This window comes from Teleopsis dalmanni, chromosome 2 (genome assembly GCF_002237135.1).
Source record: "Teleopsis dalmanni isolate 2A chromosome 2, ASM223713v2, whole genome shotgun sequence".
Classification (NCBI taxonomy): Eukaryota; Metazoa; Arthropoda; class Insecta; order Diptera; family Diopsidae; genus Teleopsis; species Teleopsis dalmanni.
In genome coordinates this window covers 36,890,986-36,916,798 of record NC_051847.1, presented here as the reverse complement: position 1 = coordinate 36,916,798, position 25,813 = coordinate 36,890,986, and the positions used below count along the sequence as shown (strand labels likewise).

The 25,813-nt window shown below is 28.8% G+C and overlaps 1 protein-coding gene across 4 annotated transcripts in view; it reads right to left on the bottom strand.

The window, feature by feature from the left end:
* Positions 1-20,204, bottom strand: part of LOC119677624 (EH domain-binding protein 1-like) — a 90,918-nt gene extending 70,714 nt beyond the window's left edge. For 3 of the 4 annotated variants that reach the window (XM_038089053.1, XM_038089056.1, XM_038089055.1), the window contains exon 1: positions 19,656-20,204. In XM_038089053.1, the coding sequence (XP_037944981.1) occupies positions 19,656-19,759 (104 nt within the window). In that variant the 5' untranslated portion in view covers positions 19,760-20,204. The remainder of the gene's footprint in view (positions 1-19,655) is intronic. The other variant, XM_038089054.1, reaches the window with a different exon arrangement.
* Between the last annotated feature and the right edge of the window lie 5,609 nt (positions 20,205-25,813).

Below are 25,813 nucleotides of genomic sequence, written 5' to 3'. Positions count from 1 at the left end.
AAGTACTTAAAAACAGTGTTTATTTGTTTTTCAATAAAAATTCCTGAAAATACAAAAATTGAGGAATGAGAATGAGATTTAGATTTAGATTGTATGTAGAAATGGGAAGAGGGGCACTACTCAGCGGGCTGTATTCGGCTATGTTCATGTTTTAGAGGGCTTTATAAATAAATAAAAAATTTTCTATGTACACAATATGCTTATAGTCTAATTAAACCAATTTAAATAAATATAAATTTTAAATGCTAACAATGTTTTCAGTTGTTTTTTTTATTTCTCATACACGCCTGCTGCTATCAGTTTTTATTTAGAACTTTTTTGAGAAAAAATTGGTGATACCAAAGATGTTATATGCAAAATTTTTTATTTTTGTTTTGGCACAATTTTAAGAAGTTAAGAATATTAAGAAATAGGTTTTATTATTATAAAAATATTTCGGTTAAATAGAAGTATAAACTAACATCGGGATAAATGTCGAGTACTGCTACGAGGGGCGGTTTGAACAACAATAGAAGACATATCTCAAAAAAATAGACAACCTCCCAAAGCTATATATAGCCTCGAAAGTTTTGATGCAATGTGGAATTAAAAAATTAGACACAATAATTAAACAGTAATTGTCTACCGGAGTAGAAGAGAAAGATTTAACTCACAAAATTACCAACCTCCTAAAACTATAACCATAGGGTTTTTAAAGCTTGAAGAACAACTGCGTTTAAGAGTTTACTCTACGATTTGTTCTCATTCATCTATAATATTTTGAGTATTATGACTGATTAACTAAAATAAAACAGATTCAGTGGACAACTTAGAAACTATAATAGTATGATTGTTAACAATTATTAAGTTAATTGATTACAAACATTGGTCTGTTGGATGATCTTCTGTGACATTATATATTGTTTTTAATTATTTTTTTTAACACTATTTAATACAAGATAACAGGCGAAAAGGCTGCCCGAAAATGAGAAGTGTGGAGAAGATCCACACTAAACGAAATTACCGCAGGGCCCAACAGAAACAACTACAGCAACATCAGTAAACTACGAGACGTCGCATTCCGAAGAAGGCAATGGAAATTATTTGTAGATAACCTATGCCCAGTATAGAGACTGTTCGGAAACATATGACGACACACAAGGCTTAGTAATAATAATAACACAATAAGTTTTTAGGAGTAGACACTACTCTTGTTCTTAATAAGAGTTTCGGTTCTATTAAAGAAACTTCTAAGCAAGAAATAATTTATGTTATATATAATTATGACTATTAATCACATTTATGACATATTCTAAAGACATTAATTTATAAATCTTAAGCAATTTTAATAAACAAATATTTGAAATTTTTTAGGTTCATTATTTTGACGCGTTTTATGACACAAAAAAAAATCAAAGGGTTCGAACAGTAATGAAGAAGCCATAACAAAAATTTGATTAATTTATTGAAATGTCAGCAAAATTTAAATAAATTAATCAAATTTTTATTGTAACTTCTTTATTTGAAGTTTTAGTTTTCGATTGCATTGACGTGCTCTCAACTCTGAATTGGGCAAAATCTTTACTGCTGTTAGAGATATTCTGAACATAAATTTAATATGAATCGGCTATATGATAAATTTTAAATTTACCGGAACAAAGAACAGACATAAAATTCAAGTTAAAGCAAAATCTCAGTAACTCAAAAAATAAAGTTTTTCTACAAAAAAAGATATGATGTAGACAAAACTGAATTTTTATATTGAATTGCGAAAATTGCCGTTGGAACGTGCAAAAGAATATGGAACCAAATTTACACTTGCAAAAGTTCAACAATATTTAGCAGAGCGAATCGGAAACAAACCAGAAAAACACAAAAGTTTTGCATTTACAATTCAGACAAAACGAGATATTTTTTTAAGTTCTTTTTTCTCTGTATATATAAGCGAAGTATATATATATTCAAATTGTATCCAAAAACTCACGTACTTCACAAACAATTTCAGCGCATAAAATTAATCGATTTTCCACACAAACAGGGATTAAATTGTAAATTAAAAGTTAGGATACAAAGAAATAAATATCTCATTCCTAATATATTAAACTCATTGCTATAAAGTTTTTTCGTCCTCTTACATTTTCAAATTAAAAGCTGCAGTAAGACAACCAACCCATTAGCAATTTAAAAGTTTAACGCTAATGGACGTAGAAATGGCTTGGGTTTATACCCCTCAATAGATATAAATTTAAATCCATAATGGCTATACCCAACAACTTTTAATAACCTGATATTAGCACCCACAGACTGAGTTGCCAACTCCCACCAGCAAATAGTCAGTACACACCCAACAAGGTGCTTAGCTTAGTACTTTGCAGACGAATAATATCCTTTCATTTCTTTTCTGCTTATTTTTGGTTGTCGTAGTAATATTTGTCTGTTGGCGACATGAATATAAAATGTTTTATTTATTTTTGACTGACTGGGCTGACAGGGAATGGATTAGCTGCTATTGAATTGGACTTTCGCAAACATAAAACAAAAGTATTTTTTTACGCAAATGTCGTTTTACTGGGAAAGCAAAAGGTATTGCTTACCGATTGTGGATACGTTTCATGACATTTGTGGTAAAGGTGGTGTTTTGAAGGTTAATAATTGGATGAGCAATGCAATATGTTAAATGTAAACGTATGATGTCAAATGAGAGATCATTTTACTTAGAAATGCAATTTTAGTTGAAAAGGTGAAGCAATTAAAATACGTTTTTATTGTCGAAAGAAAATTCGACATCTAATTGTTACAAAATGTAATGTATATGCTTTACTATAACCATGCTAGAAAGCATAGTCATGAAATGAATACATCGTTACTAATAAGGATCGATAAGAATACAATATTTTCCCGACAGATATAGTGATGATATATGGTCAACACAAAGTATTCATGGAACGAGAGTGTGATTGGATGAAATCAACTCTCACGAGATCGAACTGTGATATTTTCCGTCAAGCACAGTGCTGGAACCAGCAAGGTTTGGAGACTTGATGAAAACATAACTAAAACATAAACATAAATAAACATAAATAAAACATGGGAAGGCGATATGCAGGCATCTGTATGCAATCTGTCCATTTTCCACTAAAGGGAAATCCAATATTCTCATTGAGACGCCCTGTATAAATATCAATCTTATGGTGGGTTTACTTACAGATCACTTCAGACTAAGGAACGAACCATGCTAGATAGGTTCAAGGTGGTTTTGAACCCTGAGTTTCTACTATATACGGTAACACAATGGACCAATAAGCCTAAGTGAATCCTCTAAGGATTGCCTGTGTAACCAACCCTAATCATTTACGGGACAATAATATGACTGTTTAGATAACATTCTCCGGACATTGAACTACAATATTGTCCAACAGATTTTGAAGTGGAAAGCACTAGCTTATTGGTGTTCGGATGTGACAACTGTAACTTTAGATAGGAAAAATAGAAAAGAAAAGTATTCATGGATTACGAATGTTGATAGCTGAAGTAAAGTCTCAGCAGGCGAAACTGCAATATTGCTCAATAAGCATTGTGATGAAACCAACATATTTGTTAGACCCCGTTGCTATTTTAAGATAATATTTGTTGATAAAAGTAATTAGCTATACGCGTATGTGAGTTGTAGTTATTGTTAATAATTCGACTTCTACACTGGCTAAGATTTTGCAAAATTTTTATGTTGGAATGTATACAGGGTCAGGCAATAAAAGTGACCATCGATTGAAGTAACCATCGATTGAAGCAACAATATATTTTTTTGTGAGATTATTTGTTATTGATTCAAAATACAAAAATTTGTGGAAATAATTACATTCTCTCTAGGATTCATTCACACTAGCTTGATGTATACTTCACGATCACATTGGAATTCCGAATGTGATACCGAATTTTAGTATTCGGTATCCAATATTTTTGAATTTTATCGGCAAATTAAAATTTTGTTAATTGATGAAGAATTCAGTTTGTATGCAAAAATCTTGTTACACTCTATCCAGATGCTGAGTAAGTATTCTTCGAAGTATTAACTTCATTAATAACTATTATGATTAATGTAAAATAAGAGAATTTCAATGCAGAAATTATAATTACTAGTCTATCGCTCACTGATCGAATATATGTCATTTACATCAACTGTTTGAGATGTTAAAAATAAATAATTATTTGAAATTGCAAAAATTAGATTGAGAATTTTCTTTGGAAATTGTTTTCATTAAAATTAATAAACCGGTAAGTCAACAAACTATAACGAATGCATAGCTAATGCACTTTTACAATCATTAATATTATTATTTTTATAATTGCGTCAGATTTATTTTAGGCATGACCTATTACTATAGCGGTGCTTTCATGCATCACGAGTAACGTTCCCAACAAAATCAAAAAAAAAAATATATATACTATAATTGTTTTGGTTTTCTTTGCTTTTTTCCGCAATGGTATATGTGGCTTGGTAGAGCGGAAAATGTGCTACCATTCCATTTTACCAACAAATGATAAGCATAAATAGATACAAAGATACAAACACAAGCTGATTTGTATGAGTAGTTAAGTGTATCTGAGAACGTAGTCGTCTTTTGTTCGATGTTGCTTTACATAAAATATGACATATAAGCAAACAATTACGATTTAAAGCACAACTCATTGTGGTTGTTGGTTACATTTGATTTATACTTTTGTTTTCACGTATCTGCTCTCTGCCCCACCAATAGATTTTCATAAAAATTCAATGAAACTATTTTGCTGTGGTACGAGTACTCGAGCGTATTGATTTTTGGCTGAGCAAATGACTCATGTGAGCTGGAAATGATTTATGCATGTTAAGGCAACTGCATAATTTAAGTGCCAAACAGACTAATTATCCACTAAATTATAACTTTTTAAAAGAAAGGCAATGTTAGCAATGAAACTGCAAATTACAAAATTAATTATTTAATTTTATTAAAATAATACACCTAAACAAAAGGAACTTATATATTACATATTTTTACACTAAAAAATCGCATGAAATATTTTGACATAAGGGCTCTTAAGTGAGTTTGCTTGCATAAAGGAGAAAGTCATTCCGTTTAGAGGTCGATTTTAGGAAAATGTAAACCGACAGGTACAAGGTTAATTAGCAAATAAGTATAAATAAGTGAATGTTCCTACAAAAAAAAAGATATTAAAGTTGTTTAATGTTTTATGAAATAAATAGAAAATTATTTAATAATATAATCAAAAAATTTTAATATTAAAATATATTTTTAAATATTTATTATTAATATATTTTTTATTACATCAAAATCGCCTAATTAATGCATTCAGTGAACTACGAAAACATAATTATCTAATTTAACGAGTAAAGCCAAAATGAGTTAAAGGAGTGGGATAGTGGCATGACACTGCGAACTACAATAGTTTTGAAAACGCTATTAATAGTGATGTTCAACTGCAGGGCAACTATTGGATTAGTAAAAATACGACTTAATAAAACAAAAATTAACTGATTACGGAACACAATTAGTACTTGTGTGTAATCAAATTGAAGGTACAGAAATATACATATATTGGTATGAAAATCTCATAATCTCAGATAATCTCAAAATCTCACGAAAGTGTATAATAGTATAACAAAATGAATGCCTACTATAAGGTGATTGATGCTATCAACACAAATGAGGGAGTCAGAAAAACAATGAGAAAGATAGAGAGAGGGACAGACAAAAAAGAAGGACAAACAAAAAGATAGAAACAGAGAAAAAAGATAACAGATAAAAAGAAAGAAACATAAAAGAGAGAGACAAAGAATAAAACAGAGAGACAGAGAAAGAAAAAAGAGAGAGAGACAGAAAAAGAAAAAGAAAAACAAAAAGAAAAACAAAAAGAGAAACAAAAAGAAAAAGAGACAGAAAAAGACAGAGAAAGTTAAGGAGAAAGAGAAAAAGAGCGACAGAAAAAGAAAGAGAGATATTGGATATTGAAATACACAGATATAGAGAAACAGAGACAAAAACAAAAAGATAGAGAGACAAAAACAGAAAGACAGAGAAAGAGAAGAGAAAGACAGATAAAGAAAAGGAGAGAGAGAGAAAGAGAGAGTGAGAGAGAGAGAGAGTGAGAGAGAGAGAGAGTGAAAGAAAAAAAAAGAGATGGAAAAAGAGATACAGAAAAAGAGACAGAGAAGGAAAAAGATACAGTACATCATGATAAGAATGATTAGAATCATAAATAGGGATGCGTAGCATGACGCTTGTAATATTTTAAGATTATGTATGATTCTTTACACTACAGTGATATTATTATAAGAGTAATAAAAATCAACAATATTGATGAGTAACGTTTGTTATCTTCATAACATACGTATCTTATCGGGCAAAGAATTGAAAACAATGGCGATACGTCAGGTGTTTGCTGGAATAACAAGTATATGAAAGTACACTGCGATATGGACACCTCTCTCTATATATATATAAAAACAAGACACAATTGAACGTAATCTTAATAGGAATTTATATCTGCAAAGAAATCATTTCTCTGGCGATACAAATGGATATATATCCATGTCATAGATACAATTTTTGCAAGAATATGGTAAAAATCATATATGCGGATATCTTCAGGCAGTATACAAAAAAAAATTAAGATTAATCTGGTATCAAATAAAATGACGATAGGGAAACTATAATTCAGTGCAACGAAGTTTTTTTTCCGTATCGCGTTCTCCGTACCATATATATCGTTTAATATTTAATATGTGACTACCTCTTACCGCATTTTTTTTGGATGTGATTTTGTATTTGCATCCATTCGCTTCTGGAATTTGTATATGTATGTGTACAAAGTATATGTACACGTAAATATATAGAATTATTAATATATCTGCAAATTCCACAAACGGACTTATTATACATTGTGACCGAAAAGTTTCCGGAAATTTTAAAAACGCAAAATTCTTTATCTTCATCAATATTTATTTTATCTCCTTCAAAATATGCTCCATTAGAAGCGATACACAAATGCCAACGTTTCTTCCAATCATCAAAACATTTTTTATAGGCGCTTTCCGGTATGGCTTTGAGTTTCCTCTGCGAATTCTGTTTTACGTCTTCTATGGATTCAAAACGCGTTCCTCTGAGTGGTAATTTGAGTTTGGGAAACAGGAAAAAGTCACACGGTGCAAGATCAGGTGAATACGGGGGCTGTTCGATGGTATTTATTGAATGTTTGGCCTTAAAATCGTTGATAATGTTGGCTCGGTGCGAGGGAGCATTATCGTCATGAAAAATCCATGAATTATCCTTCCACAATTGAGGCCGTTTACGGCGGATATTTTCACGCAAACGTCTTAAAACAGTCAAATAATAGGCTTTATTGACTGTTTGTCCTTCAGGGACGAATTCATGATGCACCACACCACGAATATCGAAGAAAACAATCAGCATTGCCTTGATTTTCGAGCGACTTTGGCGTGGTTTTTTCGGTTTCGGCTCGTCTTTTCCTCTCCATTCCGATGATTGTTGGCTTGTTTGCATGTCGTACTCGTAGACCCATGTCTCGTCACCCGTTATGATGCGTTCCATGAAAGTTGGATCGGAATTGGCACGATCAAGCATGTCTAACGAGACCTGTCCACGATGGTGTTTTTGGAACAAATTGAGGTGAATCGGAACAAGCCGAGCGTTGACACGTCGCATACACAAATTTTCCACCAAAATCAAACGAGCCATCTCACGACCGATGCCTAGCTCTCGTGCTATCTCTCTAACACTCACATGAGGATTTTGGAACACGATTTCCTTTGCCTTTTCAATGTTTTCGTCGGGGGTAGAGGTCGAAGGTCGTCCAGAACGCGGCATGTCTTCGACGGTCGTACGACCGTCCTGAAAGGCTTTGTACCACTCATAAACTTGAGTTTTCGATAAAACTGATTCCCCATAAGCCTTTTGTAGCATTCGCAAAGATTCTGCACACGAAATTTCGTTCGAAACACAAAATTTGATGCAAACTCTTTGTTCAATATTTTTTTCCATTGTTTTTTTCGCAACGCACTACTGAGGTGAACTGGTTTAAACAGCTGCCGTAAACGAACTGTCTGAACAGATCGCGCTCATTTTTGGCATAGTAATAAAGGACAGTCCTGCCAAACTACATAAACTTAAAATATCGAAAAATATACAGCGCGCGAATTTTAAATGAGAATTTCCGAAAACTTTTCGGTCACAATGTAATCTTGTTCTGCAAATACATCCACTTTGTATGAACTCTACATAGTTTTCATGCATGAAAAACAAGAAAATTGTAGAGCAAAATTCAATCTACACCTCCGCAAAACAAACTATATTCAAGCCCGCTGGCAGCAGCAACAAATCTGCATTGCATTCTGCGCAAATAAAATATTCCCATAAGCAAAATTGGTAGACAGACTGCAACAGACAAGTTGACGTCTGCTTCACACTAAACACGCTTCACAAATTGCAGCAACAAGACAAGAATTAAATTACAGTTGCTGCTACTATTGTTGTTGCTGTTGCTGTTGCTTGTAGTTATTCAATGCAGCAAATTGCTGGAAAATTAATTTTATTTTCAGGCAACAAGAAAAAAACAGTTTTTCCGCTAAATTTTCGTTCACACTTCGTTCACCTCCGCCCCAAGTGAACTTTTAACCGCATTTAGAGCATCGACTCGGAGGCATCTGGAATTGGTGGCAACTATATTGGAAATGGTGCAGGTGTTGATAAAGCCATCACAGCGGTGGTGCTGTGAACAATTATGACGCATACTGTACTAGCTGTTGACAAAAGAAAATCAAGAAAAATTAAATTAACTATCACAATTGGGAGTGCTCCTTCAGAAGAGCTGTGAAAGTGCCTGACGAGTAGTTTAATCTAATTAAGTGTTGAAAGGATTAGTAAGCATGTGCTGACATAGATAGACCCACAAAAACAACAATGTTCTATTAATAAGAGAATTATAATCCAGCTTATTACAGCAGAAGTTTAAGTAAATGGTTTACTTCTAATTAAAGTACTTCTAATTAAACACAGTTTACCCACAGTAGAAGAAAAATGTTTAATTAAATATTGAATTAATGCAATATGAAACGACTAGATAAGATTTTAACAGCGGTATGATTATAAGGAACTAAAGCACAAATCAAAAGTTTTGCAAATGGCACCCGGCAAAGGATAATGAATAATGAAAAAAAAAATAGACTTTAAGCCCTTTAATTTATGCATAAATATTGTATAGTTTACTCTAGTATTTTAACACGTTAAAGACCGCATGTCTACCGGAGGGTCACTCCGCAAGAACATTACCGATCTACATGCTCATGGGTGGGCACACGACATGTTTTACCTAGGGATTCTCGACAAGATTCAATTTATCAAAGCTAAAATGTGGAAGACAAACTAACTCACCTGTAGGCGACATGCGGTTTACGAGAGTAAATGTATGTACATGTTGAGACCGGGTGATCACCGGTAAACATCCAAAATGGAAGTTAAAACCAAATTACGCTCAAATGATCCAGGAATACTGTCCCTAAAGTACTCATACTTTAGTGCTAAATCGTTTCCTCTTCCTCCTAATCATAGCAGCTCTTGCAGAAGTTATTTGAGGAAATTCTGATTGTAGCACTGTGTCTGTTTATAAAGACAATGAGCTGTTATCAGCCCCAACAAGATCCCACTACTAAGCCGACTTAGATATTTTATGTTTTTACTGTTCACTACTGACCATATTGTACATAAAGAATTGTACGTAAAGATGTTCTTCCACTTGTGTTTCAATAGGTCTTTCAACAGATTTTTAATTTTAACTAGCTTAAAACAAGGGGTGTATCTACTATATTATTTCAGGACGAGAGAACTTGTCTGCCAAATTCATCTTCCATACAGTTACCTTGAATGCTCTAGTATTCTGGCCACAATGTATTCCCTACTACTCAAAATACTTTTTAAACGATGTTCATTATCTTATACGAACTTGAAGCATAACAACATAGAGAGTGTGTACCGAGAGTCATTGAAAAACACGTCTTAGCCATACCAAAAACAATAACAACGGCCTTTTTGGCTGATAATACAGTCTCCGCTTTCTCCTTCTTTAGAATCTATTAATCTTTTTCAATTTATTTAACTGAAGTAGAGTGGTAATTACACTCTCCAACATCAACTTGTCTTTTATATATATTCATCATTTATATATATAAAATGATAACTTATATATATGGTCATCAATTTTTATTTTTCATCCAAATTAGGTTCTTTAAAATAGGCAGTTCATTTAATCCGATACATCAGTGGCTACTTTAAAGTTCGTCCACATTAATTTTGACAATATAAATAGTAGATAATTTTAATGGGATAATGGGACCCATTATGAAACGTTGTGCACAAAATCGAAAATACATAAGTACTGTGATATGTTAAGGTTTATAAAGTACTATAAATATAAATAAGTGCCGTAATTGATTTCACACACTCTACGTACAAATATGTATGCATTTATATATATATTTATAATTAAATTGTACTATTTTTAACTAACAAAAGTAATGACTTGAACATTACATAGAGACAGAATGTGCCTGACCGCACATGTGTCATAAAAAATATCATAAGCCAATGACAGTTTTGTGATGTTAGTTAATGTGAATCCTTCCAATATTTTATGATATCGTAACCATAACACAAATGACAAACGATGAGTTGAAAGGACTCCCCAGGGTTATTGACTGGTTTCCACTAAAAGGAACATATACAAATGTAAGGGTTGAATATTTGCATCAATGATATTAGAGGGAACCATAGTCCATGGTATGAAGTGCGTACTACCGAATCAAAACATAGATACTTGTTTATAGCAAATCAATAAATTTTAATAAATGTGAAGCATAAATTGAATTGTTTTTAGAAAACAACTCATATATAAAATTTTTATCAGTTAATTTTTTTGTGATATTTTTAGTACACAAACAAAATAAAAATTAATGAATAAATAAATAATTTAAAAATATATTTGAGAACTTTGTGCGGTGAATTTGCAAAAGACGAAGTCAAATTGCGTGGTTTTAATTCATTTAAATTGAATCAACAAACGTGATGACATCAACTACTGCAAATGTTATAGATACTTTTTATGTAACCAAAAAGAATAGAAATTGTTTTGTTTGTTTGGGCTAAAAAATTCGCAAAATACCAAAGGAAATACAGAAATATTTTTGTCACCTTGAGAACCAAAAATAAATAAAAATAAAATAACAGTTTGCGAAACCCCACGACATTAGTTTTCGCTTAAACGAAGGCGTGAAAAACGTTCTATATACAAAAGAATCAGATGGAAGAAGATACAATTTAGAATGCCGAAACTAAATTGAGATACGAATTTTAAGAAAACAAGAAACCATAAATTATGTAGAGAACAGATTATTTGCGATCTATTTAAGAAATTTGAATGAGTTTCGATCCTCACGTGTTTCCATTTCTCTACCTTTTGTACTCTCCTATGGCGCGGTTTTTTCTAAGAAAATTGGGAAGAACATGTATTCGCTTTTTGCATATTTAAGACACAAAATTCAATGTCATAGATAGACAATATTTTAATATTATAACAAAAAAACAGAAATGCAACTGAATTTTCTAGACTTTTTATATTGTTTTTAATTATTTTATAAAATTTTTGCACAAATGCGCAAAATAAATTTTGAGACAGGGTCAAGCAAATCGGTCGGCATTTCAAAATGAAAAATCTACGCATTTCACATTTAATTTCAAATCAGAAATTATACAATTTTATCAAGCACACAAATTAATTGTTGTTTTATTTTAAAGGAAAGATAAACTAATATATCTAATAATAATAATACTTGAATGTTGCACCACAGAAGGAAACTAGTTTTAACAAATGGGAAAAAAACAGAACAATTTAACTTCCTTCCACTTAATTTTGTTTATACATAAAATTATACAAATTATTATTATACATTAAATATAATATATAATACATGAAACATAAATATTTATATAAAATATAATTCATTAAGTATAAAGTATATGATATTAAATATAACATATAAAATACAATAAATAAAAGATAATATATAATCGATAAAATATTATGCATAATATATAAAAAATCTGATATATATAATAATATATAATATAATATATTATGAAGTAGAATACTTAAAATGATTGAACAGAACATAACACAGATATGGTCTTCAGTAGAGAGGAGCGCTACCATTCTAGATTTTTTTGTTTTAACGCCTCACTTTAATCGAATAGAAGAAATCCAACCTTTCGAATACAGCCTATAATGTCTCTCGTTAGCAATTGTCTAATATCTAACAGCAACAAAATCTCTAACTTCATTACTTTTTTTTCACTCCTATCAAAGCTAGATAATCACAAAAAATAGATAGATAGTCCCAAAAAAAACATTGTTTATAATTATAGCACACTATCTAATATTAGAAGCATGATTAGTTTAAAAATTACATATCATAACATATATTATTAATTAATATTAAATAAAAATTCAGTTAAAATTTAAACGCATAGAGAATCTTAAAAAAAGGCATCCACTTTTCAGCAACGATGACATTCTACTCTATCATTTCAGACAAACCCTGCTTGTTTATATGATAAGCAAAAAAGATCTACTTTTTAATAAAGATTTTAGAGTAAAAATCCTAATTGATATATATATATATTATTGTTGTCCATTTTATCCAACTAATTTAAAATCAAACTAACAAACTAAACTATCTATTAGTCTGTTACCACACCTGTTCTCTTGTATGGTGCAGAAGATTGGTCTATAAATAATAATGACGAGAAGAAATTAAGAGCATTCGGGAGTACAATTCTTCATAAGATCTATAGAATGATAAGCCATATAAGCTATAAAATAATGTGCTATATATAAGTAGGGCAGCCTGTCGGTTGTCGTATATAGTTTCAAGGTTATGTCGCGTATGTATTTTTTGCCCTGATCTATTCTAAGGTCTCTTACCATATTATTCGTGCGGATGTAAATTTTATTATAGTTCAATTAAATAAAATATAATACATAGATTCAATAAATTATTATACAGTTGTCTGTTATTCAGATTCATAGCTTCTAATAATTCACACCTCTTAAACAAGCTGAACAAAAATATTTTTGCAAAAAATCTATAAATGTGTTAAGACCTTTCTTTATTTATTTATATGAACTTATACATTTTTACTTCCTTATACAAATGACCCACAAACATAAATAATCTTGTATGATATTTTAGATTAGCACTTAAATCAAAATTGTCTTCTATTGCATTTAGGCTTATATGCTAACCTTTAATATTGAATTTATTGAATATTGAATTATTTAAAAAATTACAAGTGGTTTTTTGTAACATCGTTTCCAGTTACATAAAATAATAATGCCGTAAAAATTTAACCTCAGAAAAACACACATGACCACATACGGCGTAAAGTCCAACTCGCTAAATAACGAAATATATTGATCAATATAAAACAGTAAATAACAGCAATTTACGATCAATTTAGCAGTATTCAGCAGATACAAAAACAAAAAATAACAACAATAATTTACATGTAATTAACAGCTCATATTGTATCTCAAAACAACATCTGAACACAGAAAAATTTGCACTGTCTTACGCAAAAGATGTGAGGTCGCCCGAGTATTCTTTGAATTGCATTCATGCCTGAGTACAGATGAGACTTCAAGTGATGAAAACAATCACAACTGAACTGAGCAACTGCGGAACAATGTTAAGACAGATCAAATTTACTATTGGCAAATCTTCTGTTGTGGTTACTCTAATTTTGTTTTTCCAACCACATAGATAGATATTCTAACATTTCTTCAGATACATTGTGTACTTGCTTGAAATATAAAATAATATTTTCTGTTCAATTTAACCGCACAGAAGCGCAATCAGCAGAGTTTTTTATTTATTTCGTAATTAAATTATCACAATTATAAAATAGAGCTATTAATAATTATTTTAATTTATAATTAACATAATTAATTTCTGTATGCATATTGTCATTCATATTCTGAACTTAATAGCGTATAAAAAAAAATTTCATTCTTCAGAAAAGATATGGAAAAAATGGAAATAAAATAAAATAAAAAATAAAAGAATAAATATAAAAATACAAAAAATAAATAAAAAAAATAACAATAAAAAAGAATTAATATAAAAATACAAAAAATAAATAAAAAAATAACAATAAAAAAAAATATATATAAAATACAAAAAATAAATGAAAAAATAAAAAAGATAAATAAAAAATAATCATAAATATAAAAATAAAAAAATAATAAAAAAATAAGAATAAATATAGAAATAAAAAAGATTGAAACACTTGTTTAGAGTTTATCTGCATATATTTAAAGGCGTTTTAGTGTTCACACATTCAAATGCGTCAGATAGATTTCATCCAGACGCAACATTTATCTCCTAACTTCATCATTGAATCGTAGACACGATCTACCTATAGGTCTTCTCCTCGAACTTCCACTTCAAAAACCTCTTTTGTTAGAGCATTGTCATCTATAAGCCAGCTTAGCTGCTGGATGTGTACTATCATCATTCTGTGATAACTTCCATGCGTTTGCGCCATACAGAAGCGCAGGTAGGCGAAACGAGCTATAGAGCGTAGATTTTGGCTAGAGAAGAGTGCTCTATATTCCAATTGCCTACTGAGCTCATAGGACTACCTATTGATAATGGTAATTTCGCGTCTAATCTCCAGAATGACATCGTAACTCAAAAACACTAATTGAAAGAAATAATTAAAAGAAACTATTGTCACTGTGATTATAATATATGCCAATTTGTTTCTGTTTATCTCTAACATTTTGTTTTTGGCTGATATTGGAATGACCACGCATTATTATCAATAGCTAATATACATTGCTGATTCCTTCGGATAATTTTTAACATGTTTATATAATGTTGAATTCTCTAATCTGTTTAGTGTAGCGGGTATGACCTTTAAATTTGATCAAAATAATAAAACTGTGCACTTCGGTGGTCTTGTTCCTCTTCGATGAGCCTAAATTTATAATCTCCAGACTTTTATCGAAGCTGCGATTATCATATATGAGATTCATATATGAGCTTTGTTAAAATCTCAAAGTGAATTGGCAAGTTTTAATGATGAAACAAGAGTTTTCAATATAGGAAAGAAGGTAAATAATCCAGAAGGGAAATATCAGTGGTATTACATTTAGTTAGTAAATGAGCCTAGAGTGGAAAAGGTAGACAACTGTCACCTAACATACACTAACTATATTACGATGACTGATTAACAAGTTAGTAACTTTTTAATTGGAGGTAAATTTTTCCTCTGACCCTCTTCGATGAGTCTCGCAGAGACACATTTAAAACAGAATTCAATATTGATTTTTTATTCCATGTTATTTAATTTTTCTAACAACCTGCACAAAGTATTATACAAATTATCAATCAAGTTATAGCGAAATATCAAGAGTATTCACTCTGATCTTGTCAGTCAGTAGATGTGGCTAGATTAAAAAATTTTGAAGATATCAGTCTTGTGAAGTCTGTAGAAGAAGTTTTATGAACTTTAAAGTAGTTTGAAAAATTAAATAAAAATTTAAGAGTATTATTCCTTTTGTTGTTATTAATATATGGACACACAAATGTTACTTTTTTGATTTAATAAGCTTAATAAAGATTAATATACTTCTAGCTATTAATATTCAACACTTCGTTTGCTTAAACCTCTTTAACTCATTATAACATTTTTTTCATACTTTGCCAAACAAAAATTAATTTACGTTTTAATTAAGTAGAATCATTTATTTTTGACAGCTACAATTTTATTTCTAATACTATATACATCTATATATATATAGACCTTTTTAATACACTTATCTTAATGAGCTTAAGAGGCCTGCCGTCATTGCTTCCACTAAAGATACAAATTCGTTTTGTGTTTCTTGCCTTTTGCAGTGAAGAGTACAGAATATCGCCGTTTAATTGCGCTGATGAGAAAAATTCATTAAGTCGCAAAAGCTTATCTCATAAATCCAAAAATGTTTTTTTTTTAATAAATGTAAACACCAACAAATATAATATTGTATATAAAATTGTTTAAATAATTTATGAATGACGTCATCAATTTTCTTATTATTCTTGATGTATCGAAACGTTTAGCTTTGTTTGGATTCTGTGCTTGTTCACATATTTTTTTTATTGCAATGTTTACCCATTTTTGTTGCTATTTTTGGTAGTTGGACATATGTAAACAAACTGAGAAAATTCTATTTGCAATGCATCAGAAACGTCTATAAATCATTTTATTTACATGATAAAATCTAATAAACTTTTACATATTTGAAAATTTATGATATGAAGTTAAAATTTTATACAAAAATGTGTTCCATATTCGAAGTTTTGTAACTTGGGAGCAATTTTTACATTTTAAATGCCTAAAATATGTCGTCATTTAAATTTCGTCATATATGGATAGTACAAAACTTCTACAAGTAGTATCTAATCTTAATACACCCACTGCTTAAAAAGTATTTAGAACTTGAAAGCCACTTTTATGGCAAGTATTAAGGCAACCTTTTATGTAGTCTGCTTGTTTGAAGTAAGTTAATCAGGTGATTTTTGGTAAATATAAGACTCAATAAGTCTACCATGTCTCTTATTATTTGAACAAACTGAATATCCTCTTTATATCAAAGATATACCGATCAATACCTTTTGAGACTGTATTGAAGCTGAATAACTGAATGTGAACGTAATCGCAAATCTATTTAAGTTCTCCTTCCTTCGAAATATGCAAATGAGGTTGCTTGACCAAAGCTCATTGATTAATCATCGATATTGTTTTGACTAATCGACAAGTGCAATTGTTGAGAAAACGGGCATATTATATAGGTATTTATCTTTTTCACAAACAATTGGACATAAAAAACTCTCGGCCAGATTTGTAATTTGCTTTGGAGATTTTTTAACAAAATCTAGACGCAGAATTTTGCATCCATTTATTACTAATAAAGAAATATTGATCTATATCTACACACAATACAAAGAAATGATAAAAATTAGGATTATACTGAGTGAACCACGATCAAAGGAAAGAAAAAAACTATGAATACATTAAGAAATTAAAAAACCAAAATTTATTAAGATATATGAGATATAATAATAATATCGATTACCTTTAATCGAAATAAATTATCAATTGTGATTTCTATATAACCTTATTTCAACATTTTAAATAAATCACTCCATTTTGATGAAGAAAAAAGTAGTACTGCCTCAAGAAATTGCTTAATTGTTAGTGTCTGTAGTTGTCTTAAGAAAATTTTATCTATTGAGCTAAAGAATTCCACCCTATCAAAAATATTCTGCAGATTTTGCTCAAACAAATATTTTTCCTAAATTAACTTAATGAACGGATTAAATTTGACCCAACAAGAACCACAATGTTTATTGTCATAATTTCGAAAAACTCCATCATTTTGATAGAAAAAAAATAATCATTTTGATAGAAAATATTGAATGGATAATTGCAAATTGCATGAAGTATATTGAGTCGTGGCAAACAAATATATAGGAAAAATTGCTATCCGTTTAAAGATCCACTAACTTGTTAATCAATCATCGTAATACAGTTAGGTTAAATTAGATGACAGTTCTAATACCACTAATTCTAATACCACCAATTCTAATACCACTGACAGTGGATCATCTGCATTCTTTGCTATACTGGAAACTTCTGTTTCGTTAATGAATCTTGGCAATAGATAGACAGATAGCATAGATTCATCTCTTCCCTTTTGTAATTATTGCTGCGACAAAATTTTGGGACTATTACATACGTTTCCATTATTACTTGTACTGTTAACGAATTTTGATAGATTATCTGTTCTGTAAGAGCGAGACATTGATAAGGTATGATATATACTATGATATATACTATGATTTATACTATGATATATACTATGATATATACTATGATATATACTATGATTTATACTATGATATATACTATGATATATACTATGATATATACTATGATATATACTATGATATATACACTATACTCTGCTCATCCTCCTTTTTATCACAGTTTTGACCAAAATTTGACTTTTGGTATATATCGTTATTAAATAATGTCTTGTTATTACTTCTACCAGTACCAGTACAGTTAAAGAGAATTTACTTCTTCTATATAATTCGTTTAATCTTGGAATTTTTGTAGATTGTTCAATTCCTACATTTTATATTGGTTTCATGGGTGATACAATCACAAATTAATTAAATATATTAAAAATTCTTCCATTTTAAACTTCCTGATTTGATGAGATGGGTGATATAAATAATAAAAATAAATATCATTAGTTAGCTAAACAGATAAAAGATTTTGATGTAACTACTAAATCTACCACTGGCTTTGACTACAAGAAGTTTAAACCAAATGAGAATTTTATTTGAAACAGTTTATTTCCGTAGTAGTGGAGTATAATAAATTATTTATAATACTAATATAGTACAATTATTTATAATACAATTTATTCGTATGAATAATAACATATACTTAATATATGTTATATATACTTTATATAAGTCATTAAAAATTTTAATCATAACTTCAAGTTATTAATAATCATTGATAAAGAAATTGTTAGATGTATCCACATTTGGCTAAAGTATAGGCAAACTGTGAACTTAGGAAATTGAATCATAACATATGACTTTAGATAGCGGTTCTAATATATATTAGAAAGCTTTCTTCAAATACAACCGTATATATAGCAAATATTAAAACAAATCTCAAGAACTATGAATCATTAAAAATTTTGTACATTACAACAATTTATTTAAGAAGTTATCGTATAACTACTAGTACCTCAGTGAGCTCATATAAATAATATATATAAAAAAGAACTACATTTATGAACTTAAAATAATGACCGGAAACTGTTCGTTGGCATTATCATAATAAAAAAAAATTAACAAAAACAATGGTCAGTAAAACAAGATAAAAATTGTAGACATTTTTTTTTAAGAAACTCTTTCTAAATCTTTTGCCATTAACAATTATATATACTTACATATGTATATATATGTTTATTGTATGCATTTAAAAGATTTTTACATGTGGTGATAATATTTATGTTATCCAATATTTCTGAATGTACTCTAATCTGTTAGGATTTACATGTATTGGGAAAAAGGCAAACAGAGTTTTTTCTTTGAAAATATGTTCTATTAACAGATTTAATGGTAGAAGAACACAAAAGTGGTTAATCTTCCTGTGAGTGTAGGCTGTGCAAAATTTTGGTCTTGTGTCGGTACATTTTTTTATTTTCTACTTAAAGTAATTTTTTTATGTAATTTTCTGAAATTGATTTTCCTGTTTGGTGGTCTTGAACAGAGTACCATTCATCCCCTATTACACTATTAGTAATTTTGCCTGGGTTTTGTAATAAATTATATCTCTTAAGAGATATCCTTATGGTACAGAAGAATTTTTCCAATTTGAAACTTTTGTTTATTTTAAATGGAAATTTATTATATTTATATTTACATATATATATATATATCGAAAAAATAATTAAAGAAAACAGAATTAACTTCCACTTACCATTTTGCAGTTGTCTCGAGGCGTAGTTCATGATATGAAGCGGTGAACTGAAATTTAGCTGCGCGTTTATTAACGCGCTGTAGTCGCTTCCAAACACTACCCATTTACTTTGTAATTAACAAGGAAGGATCCTTTGAACTGTAACCAATTAAAATAGCACAATTATTTGCAGAATTATTACAGGAACTTTAAATACAAATTAAATTTGTATTATTCCTGCTGATTCTGTGAGGTGTGCACTATTTTCACGAACTGTAAATTATCTTAGATCCTTTACTTCACTCGAGGCTAAGATTTACGAGTTCGAAATGGGCTCAATTGCTTGTGATATGCAAGCTGGTATTTATTGTGTCGTATTTGCTTATACCTGATGATGTCCTTTTTGTTTGTTTCTTTACAGTTTCAAAAACTGGTATCCTTAAGCAGCAGCAGGTGTGTAGCAGTCGGAGTCTGGATTTTTGATCACAGCTGTTGCAATTTTGTAGTTTATATTGCCAAATATTTTCTGTTTCGTTTTTCGGTTTAATATTTTTTTTGTTTTTTTATTTAATTATTAAATATATATATATTTTCATACATTTTAATTTTATTTATTACTGAATATAAATAAATTCAGTTGCTAAAAAAAAAATATTATAAAACATTAATACAAATATATTTTGTATTTTATTTTTTTTGCATTTCACATAAAATAATATGTATAACTTTTGGGTAACGCAGCATTTATTTTAAATTTTATTTATACGTATTTGATTATACATGAAGTAATATATATATTTTATATATATATATTTATATAACAATTTTTATATATTCCGTATTTTAATTTTGAAAACATTTTGTGGCTGTTTATTTTGTATTTTTAAATCATATTTATAAATTACTTTATTAATATTTTTAAGTTCAAATACATTTTTGATATATATTAATATTATTGAAAGCAAATTTCTGGGATCAAAGTCATTTAAAAAAAAAAATCTAATCTTATACAAAACTAAATAAGATATGAGTAAAAAAAAAGCAACCAATCCAAATAAATAGTAGCATACTGACAGGGGGTGAATGTCTACTTATATCCCGGGCGCCAATCGCAATCCCCAGAACTCCATAATACCATTACTCTAAAGGATCACTAAGCAAAACCGTAACGATTACTACTTTATATGTTGTTTAAATCTCGACATTAATTATGAACAGATTGAAAATATCCTAGATTTCAGATTATTATGTACTATCCCCTCTACACCTGTGAACTATCACATCACTAAGATAGTACTGATCAAAACCCTTTCAAGGCGTAATACAGCCATCTATTTCACTAAATAAATAGCAAACAAACAGTCAATAGTGCTATCTGGTCTATAACGTTACAAAATTTCATACATACATGCTATGTTGATCGACATACCAACATAGCATGGATATAGAGTAATGTTTCCAATAACAGTCGTCAAGTTCGAAGAATATGTACTATTCACCACACCCAAAAAGTAACTATACAGATTGATCTCTGCGGACTACAACAACAACATTGCATAAGCTAATTTAATGTGATTACTCTTAACAGTTCATAGCTGAAGATGAACTACAGACAAATGGAAAATATAGTTTGATGAATTTTAGTACAAATTTATTTAAATTTATGAAGAAACCTTGCAGAACCATGCAATGCCACTCTCTTGTGTTATAGGCATGTTTCAAAGACAGATTTTAATTAGTAATAAAAGGTCGTGTGAATGCCGATGATTCTAAATCTCGAGATCACTATTAATTATTACTCTGAATTTTAGTAATATATAGGAAGTGACAATGTTTAACAATTGATTTTATGAATTATAACTAAATTTTGCAACATCATGTTTATGAATCCTGAGGCTTCACAATTTGAGAACAGACTATTATTTGAGTCAACTTCTTCCACTACATTATAAGACTATATAACTTAATTCGTAACATATTGGGCTTTTATTTTACCGTGCTTAGGCAAACGTAATCGAGTCTTTTTATTATTTGAGTCAAAAAGTAGTTCGAAAGGATGACGCAGAACATTTAAACGAACTAGTTCAGTACTTCCAAAATATTATGAATTATGGATACATTTTGAATATTTCGATGCTGTTTTAAGAAATTAAAAACCTGTAAAAATTTTATTCATTCATTTAAAATAATTTCTTAAAGAATACAAATAAAATAAAATGGAACAAAAAATCCTCGACTTTGTGGAAATCCTTTGTGTTTAAACACATTTAACCCTTAAAAAATAAGAAAGCTAAGAAGTTCCTAAATTGTTTTTTTTTGCTTTCCATTAACTTTAAGATATTTTTAACTTTTAACAAAGATATATGCAAATATTGTTTATGACACTGTATAAAGCAAAGGGTGCCTAAACTCATAAAATTGTTCACATTATGGAAAAATCCTTTCACTTAATGCAAAACTACACTGAAAAAAAAAACTAACAAAAGTTCAAATAAGTCTTTAACCTTGAAAAATAAATATACTAATTTTTGCCAATTTTTGCAACATATATAATTTCATTTGTTTTATTGCATTTTGTACTAAAAATTATTGCCTTTAATTTTTTTTTATTATTATTTTCAAATTATAACTTGATTTTAAAATTTAGAATTTTTATTTTTAAGGTTCTTTGTTGTCTGCGCTATTTATTCAAAGAGCACAACACACACCGCTCACCGAACGCTTCTTCAATTTTTCTTCTTAATCTTTTCTTTGCATTTGACCTTTTCTTCTTCTTATTTGTTGCCAATGCTATTTGTTTTGTTATTGCAATTTTCAGTTCACCTTTTTTTATTGCATACGTGAATTTGTTTATTTTATATATTAAATTATAAAATATATAAATAATAATTTCAATTCAATAGTTATTGTTAAGAAATAAAAACAATAACAAAATTAAAAGCCACCGCGATGTTGTTTTGTTATTATGACATGATGACTGCAGACAAAACTATGACGTCACATATTGTCAATGGAAATGCGTCACGTTCCAGTTTGTAAAACAAAAATAACTTAATTAGCAATTTTGCTTTCAGAGGCAAAGATAAAAACTTAGAGGTAATTATATGTTTTGATAACATTTTTATTATTAAATTGTTTTAACAATTTTCTATTACGTTTTTTTTTCTTTGTTTTTATTTTTTAAGCACTTTGCACAATTTTACTATACAAACGTTAGAGTAGTTAGGCGTATGTCATAAGATTTTTGCATGTCGCATAAATGACAAAAGTGCGAGCGAGCAGACAACAACAAAAAGTAAAGTTTAACTTAATAAATATAATATTTGGGAATTATAATTTTATAATTGCATCACAAATAAAAAATAATCACAACGTAATCGAAATATAACATAACAAACATATATTTATGTTCTTCAATTATTTATTACTGTATATTTATGCACCGTATTTCGACCGACAAACGTCCATAAACGACGGTAGTTGAAAACAGACTGCAAAACAACAAATTTTAATAAAGATTGTTCGTCATTGAGTTTTTGACATTTTCTTTTGTATACTAACGTTGCCATCGTTTTACATATTGAATCAGGTGACAACTGTTTTTTTGCGTAAGAAACGCGCAAATACTTTCACTTACGTATGCCAATATAATAACAAGTGAATAAACAGTTTAAATAACATTGTGAAGAGTTTGTTTTATAATATAATGGAATTTATATTAAAATAAGCAAATAACAATTCTATTATTTCGTATATTTAGGATAATTGCGTCCAAATAGAGTGATTTTCATTGCCATTATATGGAAAAAACTTATTTATAAAATTCCACCGCAAATTTGTTTAAATTTTTTTTACTTTTTATATGTTTACTGATTTAGACAGTGAAGCCAAATTAATCTTAAGCACGAAAATATATTCTATTGATACAATATATGTAATGAAATGAATGATACATTCATGTCAAATTAATGCACCATATATAAAAGGTCATCAACAACCTTTTTTGTTTTTTATTCCATTTTTTCTATTCGGCTTTTACTAAAAGTGGCATCACTCAAAACATATGTAGGGCAAAGTGGAGAGTTTAGTTTAGTTACGAACCATTTAGTGTTGTAAAAGCATATATTTAAAAAATTGGTTAAAATTAAGAAAATTTCTATTTTAATATTTTGCTATATTGAATTAATTTATTTTTAATTACTAGAATTGAATGTCTCAATATTTGCATATCTAACTTCACAAATGTTTTTTTAATTAATTCATCATTCAGATTGTGTAGGCTAAATATAATACATATGTACATATTTTAAAGCTGCAAGATTTTGTTTTTTCAATGTTAGCTAGCGAATTAGCATAGTTTGAATATTATATAATATTAATGGGAAACAGACAACAAAGCAAATTAATATTAGAAAAAATGACTGCCGACTTTTCATCACTACTTTATCTTTTATTTGACATTTAAAAGAAAAAATGTACTAACTGCTTAGATATTCTCTAGAGATTTAGTTCATTGTAGTAAGCTTATCAAGGAGTGCTTTTTCTAATGACAATTTAAGCTGCTATGACTCTTAAATAATGAGATGTAGTTATGGCGTGCATTATAATTTAATTAATTTAATTAACCAAACATATTTCATTTGCAATACAATTTTGTTTTTTTATGTATTGATTCTTTTATATGAAAGAATATCATGTCATTTTAAACGCAAGTATACATATACTTGATATTAATTTATTCTAAATGGTGTTCAACTTTTCATGAATTGTGTAAGCAATGTAACATTTATAACTTCAAAGCCCAATATATTAACGTGTAATGTAGTCAATTAAGTTAATCGGAAAACAAGATTTTATCAAAATATTTATTCAAATAACAACATCTAGGATACTATAGTGCCAAAAAGTCTAATTAGTTTGTATATGAAATCAGCTAGATTGCAAATATAATACATTAGTTCATGCAATGAATTAACTTTATTTGTTATAAAAAAACAAAATTACTACAAATTAATATATATGTGGGTTGCTAATTCCACTATAGCTTAACTTTTGTGTTCTTGCTCATTACCGGTTCTGATGCAAAAGAGAGCGATGCACAATGATTGCGTTCTGTTTTTATATCATCCTTAGGTTGTGATGCCACAACGTTACCATCATCATATCCGCCACATATATATCAAAATAAAAAAGCATTTGAAAAGTCAAAACCTAATGTACTGTCTTATAATATAAAACTTGTGCACCAAAACACTTTTCCAACACTGGTAATGCAGCACATTTATCTCACCAAAAGTGGTGAGTTAAAAATGCCTTGTAACTGAATTTAATTTTCAATTATTATTATTTGTTTATATTAGAACTTTTAAAATAAATAAAATGGTTGAATAAAATTATTACTAAATAATTGTATTATTCACATTTTTCTGACTACGTCATTGAGTAACACATTAACTTTATATTGTAAATGTATTCGTTCTTTATGAAAAAGGTAAAGGAAAATTATCGCTTAACTTCAATTTCATTTAAAAATTAAAACACATAAATAATTACTTTTAGTATTCATTTATATTTGAATTTTAGTAATACTTAAATTCAATTTATATATCTTAAATAAATCAACAATTACTTATATACCTACATATATTTTTTTTTTCTGTCACATAATAATTATTTATGTTCTATGATGAAAATATTTTTCGTATTTCACTAAATACTTTTCAGTAGAGAATTGTTTGCTAATTTGTTATTAAATATTTATTTTGTGCTAAATAAATAAATAACATGTCGTGATCATGTATTTAAATTTTGTTTTTACTATTTTTTCGGTGATTTTTAAAAAATTAATACTGTTCCGTTTAGTTTTTTTCTTTAAATGCAATGAAATAATAATTATTTAATATAAGGTTTTATAATATTTAAGATTCAATTTTAATACTTTAAATATTTTATAATAGCCAATTCTATAATAACTCTTTGAAATTAAAAAAAGGTGTGAAGTTTAAAAATATTTACGGTGTAAAATTATTTCCATATTCAATTGATCGATAATACTATAGTGATCAGTTTCCCCGGGAATTAATTTTATTATATTATTTAGCTATTTTTTTATTGTTATAAATATGAACTTATAATTTTATAAAGTCATCCTGAAGATCATGTTTTTGAAAACTCATTTA